Source organism: Triticum urartu, chromosome 6 (genome assembly GCF_003073215.2).
Source record: "Triticum urartu cultivar G1812 chromosome 6, Tu2.1, whole genome shotgun sequence".
Classification (NCBI taxonomy): domain Eukaryota; kingdom Viridiplantae; phylum Streptophyta; class Magnoliopsida; order Poales; family Poaceae; genus Triticum; species Triticum urartu.
Window position 1 is genome coordinate 525806752 of NC_053027.1, and position 4799 is coordinate 525811550.

General features: G+C 43.7%; 1 protein-coding gene across 1 annotated transcript; it reads left to right on the forward strand.

Moving 5' to 3' along the window:
• The first annotated feature begins 521 nt into the window (after positions 1–521).
• LOC125512655 (G-protein coupled receptor 1-like) lies at positions 522–4502 on the forward strand. The gene is made up of 6 exons (XM_048677751.1): positions 522–1164; positions 2023–2083; positions 2281–2322; positions 2402–3307; positions 3399–3552; positions 4270–4502. Exons 1-4 carry the CDS (start codon positions 973–975, stop codon positions 2407–2409), a joined length of 303 nt encoding a protein of 100 aa, XP_048533708.1. The 5' UTR covers positions 522–972; the 3' UTR covers positions 2410–3307; positions 3399–3552; positions 4270–4502.
• The last annotated feature ends 297 nt before the right edge of the window (positions 4503–4799 follow it).

Genomic DNA, 4799 nt, shown 5'->3' on the forward strand with positions numbered 1-4799 from the left:
TTTGGTCAATTGTGCGTTAAATATGGCCTAGTATTTTAGAAAAATGATTTGATCCAGTTTTGCAACAAATATATGGTAGGTGTTTCAGAAAAAAAACTCATTTTGGGCACTCAAAAAATTGAAAATGATCTAAAAAACTCATTTCTCCTAACTCTTTTAAAAGATATTTGTCTTATTTCGATTTGTCATTATTCCTGAAAACTAAGGTCAAATTTGATGACACATGAGAGGGTATTCCATTTTTATTTTATTTTTCAGGTCATAAAATAGCCAATATGATTTAGCACCTTACTTTTAGTCGGTTACGACCAATTTAGATGGTCAAAATATGGTACTTGTTTGCTGTGTTCTGATTGGTCCAGGAGCATCTCACGCGGATCGTGCCTAATCACCGTCGGATGCTCATGGATCCAACGGCCCGCCTGTCTCACGCACGTCGCCCAACCCACAACGCACACTCCTCCCACGCACCACCGCCCCTCTCTCTCGCGCGAACCCCACCCAACCCCTCATGCCCACCTCTCTCTCTCTCTCTCTCTCTCTTGAACCCTAGCGCTCCACTCCTCCCTGGCCGCCGCCACCTCCGGCGCCCTCTGTCCGGCGAGATCCATATGGATCGATCCCCTCCAACCCACGACTCCACGACTCCTCCTCCTCCTCCTCCTCCTCTCTGGATCGATCACCCCCAACCCACGACGACTCCTCCTCTCTGGATCGATCCACAACCACTTCCAAACCAGCCGCCGTCGCAGACCTCCCCCAATCCCGGCCTCCTACACGCCGAGCCAAGCGACACTCCCCACTTCCAGACCAAACCCTAGCCAGAGACCCCTTCCTGCTCGATGGCCAACCCCTCCATGGCGACAAGCGGCAGGGCCCGTTGGCGAAGGGGGTCCGCGCCGTCGGGGCCCAGATCCGCAACCGCTTCCGCGTGGCACCTGTCGACCGCATGGCTGTGGCCCTGGCGACGGCATGGCAGCGTCGGCCTTGGCAGCGTCGGCGGCGGCGAGCCAGTCCCTAAGAAACCACGAGATCCTCGACACTGTGGGCACCACCGCGGCGGCGCTCTCGCTCACCGGCTCCTCCTTCATCGTGCTCTGCTACCTCCTCTTCCACAAACTCCACAAGTTCTCGTTCAAGCTCGTCTACTTCCTCGCTGTTGCGGTGAGAGCATCAGATCTGGGAGCTTTGCTTTCTGTTTTATGGGTTTGGGATGCTGATTGCATGATTTGGCGTGGCCTCGGCTTGGAATTTGGGGCTAGTGGCACGATCAGCGAGCAGTGGTTTGATAGTTTGGTTTGTAATTGAGCAATTTTGATGCCTCGTTTCGTTAGTTTGCACATAATGGTTTACCTTTAGTGCATACGAGCTGAAGTAGATGTGGAGAATTCGGTGCAGGAAGTAGTCAGGACCGGGATCTTCAGAAATGTTCGTCGAATTTTGACTCGTGATGCTTATTTCTGCCAGTTGGGGCCAGTATAGAGTCGTTTTCCAGATAGTTTCGTAGCTACAGCAGCTTTGGCACGACACTAAGCATGTCGTACACTATGGTTAGCTTCAATTATTGATCAACTTAACACTTGTTTCATAAGATAATCAAAAGATGGTTGAGATCATGTGACCTGTTGCCATTCCCACATGGGCCGCTCCAGTCTAATGAAGCTAAGAAGTAGGATGTCTTCCACATATATACTTGAATGGGAAAAACTGGCATCCAGTAGGCATTTTTTAAATTGTTCATTGGCAAGAGATCACATTGCCCCCTAGCTCTATTTTGTTGTTGAATTTGCAAGTTGCAACCAGTGAGATTATGATCATACACCTACTTTTGGTTGAGGTACTGCCAGACATTGTTTCTAGGTCCTGCTCCACCTAAAAATTTGTTTGAATCGTAGGAAATGTTTGCGTGGAGAACTGATAGCACTTCATTAGAATGTAGAGAACTTTGAACTCTCCAGAACTTTTTAACATTACAGATCGCTGAAACTGATAGCTTTGCTTGCTCGTAAACTTTGAATGTAGGCTTTGCTTGCTCCTGGACATTCCGCATGCCCAGCGACGGATGCACGACAACCGTGCCCAGGTCCGTGCTCTAATCCCGCCAGCTTCATCCACGCACCTGCCTCCAACTTTGAATCTGGACAGTGTTGTGTTTAAGACTGTTAGTCTAGGGTCTGTGTAGTTGTAGAATGGAGATATTTGATGTCAGAACATTTCATTTACAATGTCAAATTTATACTCTCTGTATGCTGATCAGTTTGTTACTTAATGTTCGTGCAGTATCGGCGACAACAAGAAGGCCTGGAAGACCGAACACTACAGGTATGTGCAGTCGCTGCCAAGCTTTCTGATATTATTAGCCTACCAGATAATTTTTGATATTGCCTTTTGGTGATTACAGGGCACTGAAGATAAAGCTTGCAGAAAGAAATAAAGATGCCCATATTCTCACATACTCCTGGATTTCATTTACATCAAATTCTCAAGAGAGGAGTACTCCTTTTTAGTAGTCTCAGTTTAAAGTAAATTAAATGAAAGGAGTACTCCTTTTCAGTTGTCTCAGTTTAAAGTAAATGAAAGGAGTACTTGCTCCCTGTACTAGTTACTTCTACTACTTATTTTTAGCTGTTTAGTACTACTCTGTAGATCAGTGATACTAGTCTAGTCGCTTGTATAATTTTGTTTATTAGTGTAACCTGAACCATGGAGTAGTACCCTGTTCGCATATGTGTGATTATGTGTGTTCTGTAGTCTCTATCTCCAGTACATGTGAACTATATGTTGTGGTGTAAATCATTTTCATTCTATCTTATAAACATGTTTCTTCAATAGCTATTTATGTTCAAGTCTTGTTGTCACTGATGTTAGCATTTAGTTTGTCTCAAGTAAAAAAATACTAAAAATACAGTGTACAAATTAGCCCAAATATGTGAACCTCGATTCTGAAAACTAAAGAGTTCATATATTGGTAGATAGACTATGATTTAGGATATGCTAAACAGAAAGCTTTATAAGATGGAACTCTCAATATCATGAGTTCATGACTTCACTTTGTGCTTTAATTTAATATGATTAGAACTACCATGGTTTTTTAAGTAGTTGGGGCATTAAGAAACAGTATGCTGGATGTTTGGCCTTGCATCCGTCCTTCCATGAATTCATGCTTGTGCATTGCTAGTTATTGCTTTTTTGCAGGTCTTCTTCTTCCTCGATCTGGTGCAGCAGCAACAATTCAAGGTCATGGTCATGGAGCAACAGCCATATATTTTTCTTCATCTTATTCTTCTCTGAGATGACATGAGATGAGGTTTGTTTTCCTCAAGGTCAAGGTGCAGCAGCTCGATTTGATTTGATGTGATTAGATTCAGTTTCCTCATGCCTCTCTGTTTGCATTCCAGGCTCTATTGTTCGGTCTTCAATTCTTCATGTTGCTGCTGCTACTGCTACATCAGGACCCCCTTCAATTCTGCATCTGTTGCGGCTGCCGCAACTTCCACCTCCAGAAGAGCACCTGCTCCTCGTGCGATTACCCGGCCGCCCGCATCCGCAAGTGTAAGCTCCCCCCTCCCTCCGTCCTAGATCTCTAGGTCTGTTGTTGTCATGCGCCATGTTCTTGATGTTGCGCGACCTCATGTGGATGCCACGAATGGCGCTGCTCCTGCATGAAGATTTGATTCGCCGCATTAGTATTCGGTTGTTGTCTCGCCATGGTTGTTCAAACTGAGATGCACCCAGTTGATTCGTCATCTCGGGTCATAAATTTTTCTGCATTCCCTGTTGCTGTAGCTTGTTGGATGCATAGTTTGATCTCCCAATGGGAATTATTAGTGAATGGTGATGTCTGTGGTCACGAGAATGGTGATGTAGTAGCTGGTATGCTTGATGCGTGGATGTCCATATCTTTACTGTTTTGCTAGAACCATAAATCCTGATGCGCATGATGATCATGGTCTGGTTTGTTAGATCTATTCTGCTGGTGCTTAAAATTTGACGTGCCTGGATTCTAAAACTCGTTCTTATAGTTTTCATTTCTATGATCAATTTAGAGAGTTGGAGATGTCAGTATATTATATACCAAAAAAATTCCTAGCCAGTGAGAACATTTTAGTCACTCCATGAACGCATACTGGTTAGTGTTAGTCATATTATTTATGTACATGGCATTTGCTGTCAATTCTTGATTATAAGTTATTGGATCCCTCATTGGCTACTCTTTGATGTTCTGTAGCTGTTCTTATTCTTATATGTTCATTCTTATTTTTTGCACAGGTGAAGTGCGAATCCATGTCCGAAGCTGTGAAGCATATCAGCAAAGAGTAGCATATTATGTGTTGTAGTTGTAGGCAGTAGTAGGCATATCTGGGTTGTAATATACTCTAACGATTGTATTAGATTAATGCAGTATGGTTTTGGACCAATTTCATTTGCTCTCTGTTCTGTTCGAAACAATGATTGTGTATGTGCTTTGAATACCCGTGAAATGGAAACCTGACAAGTTATAATGGTTGTTTGACAGATTTTGAAATTTTTGATGTGTGGGATCAATTTTGTGATAAGCATGACAAGTGGGACCAATCTGATTGGTGGGACCAGTGGCAAAAAAAGGACGAAAATAAAAAACCAGCAGACTGTAAAAGGCTGCATCTTAGAAAAAGGCCGAATTAATGGCCCAAGCCCATGTAGCTAGCGAAAATTAACAAGAAAAAAATACATTAAAAAGGCTGAATTGTTGGGCTAGGCCCATGTAGAAAACTGAATTGGATCGGGCTGATTCTTCTGCCACATTAGATTGACACGTC

Excerpts from the sequence above, each read along its gene's own strand:
- LOC125512655 (XM_048677751.1), top strand. The coding sequence starts at position 973 with ATGGCAGCGTCGGCCTTGGCAGCGTCGGCGGCGGCGAGCCAGTCCCTA. Across the intron at positions 1,165-2,022 it reads TCTACTTCCTCGCTGTTGCG|GCTTTGCTTGCTCCTGGACA; the intron begins GTGAGAGCATCA and ends CTTTGAATGTAG. Across the intron at positions 2,084-2,280 it reads TGCACGACAACCGTGCCCAG|TATCGGCGACAACAAGAAGG; the intron begins GTCCGTGCTCTA and ends ATGTTCGTGCAG.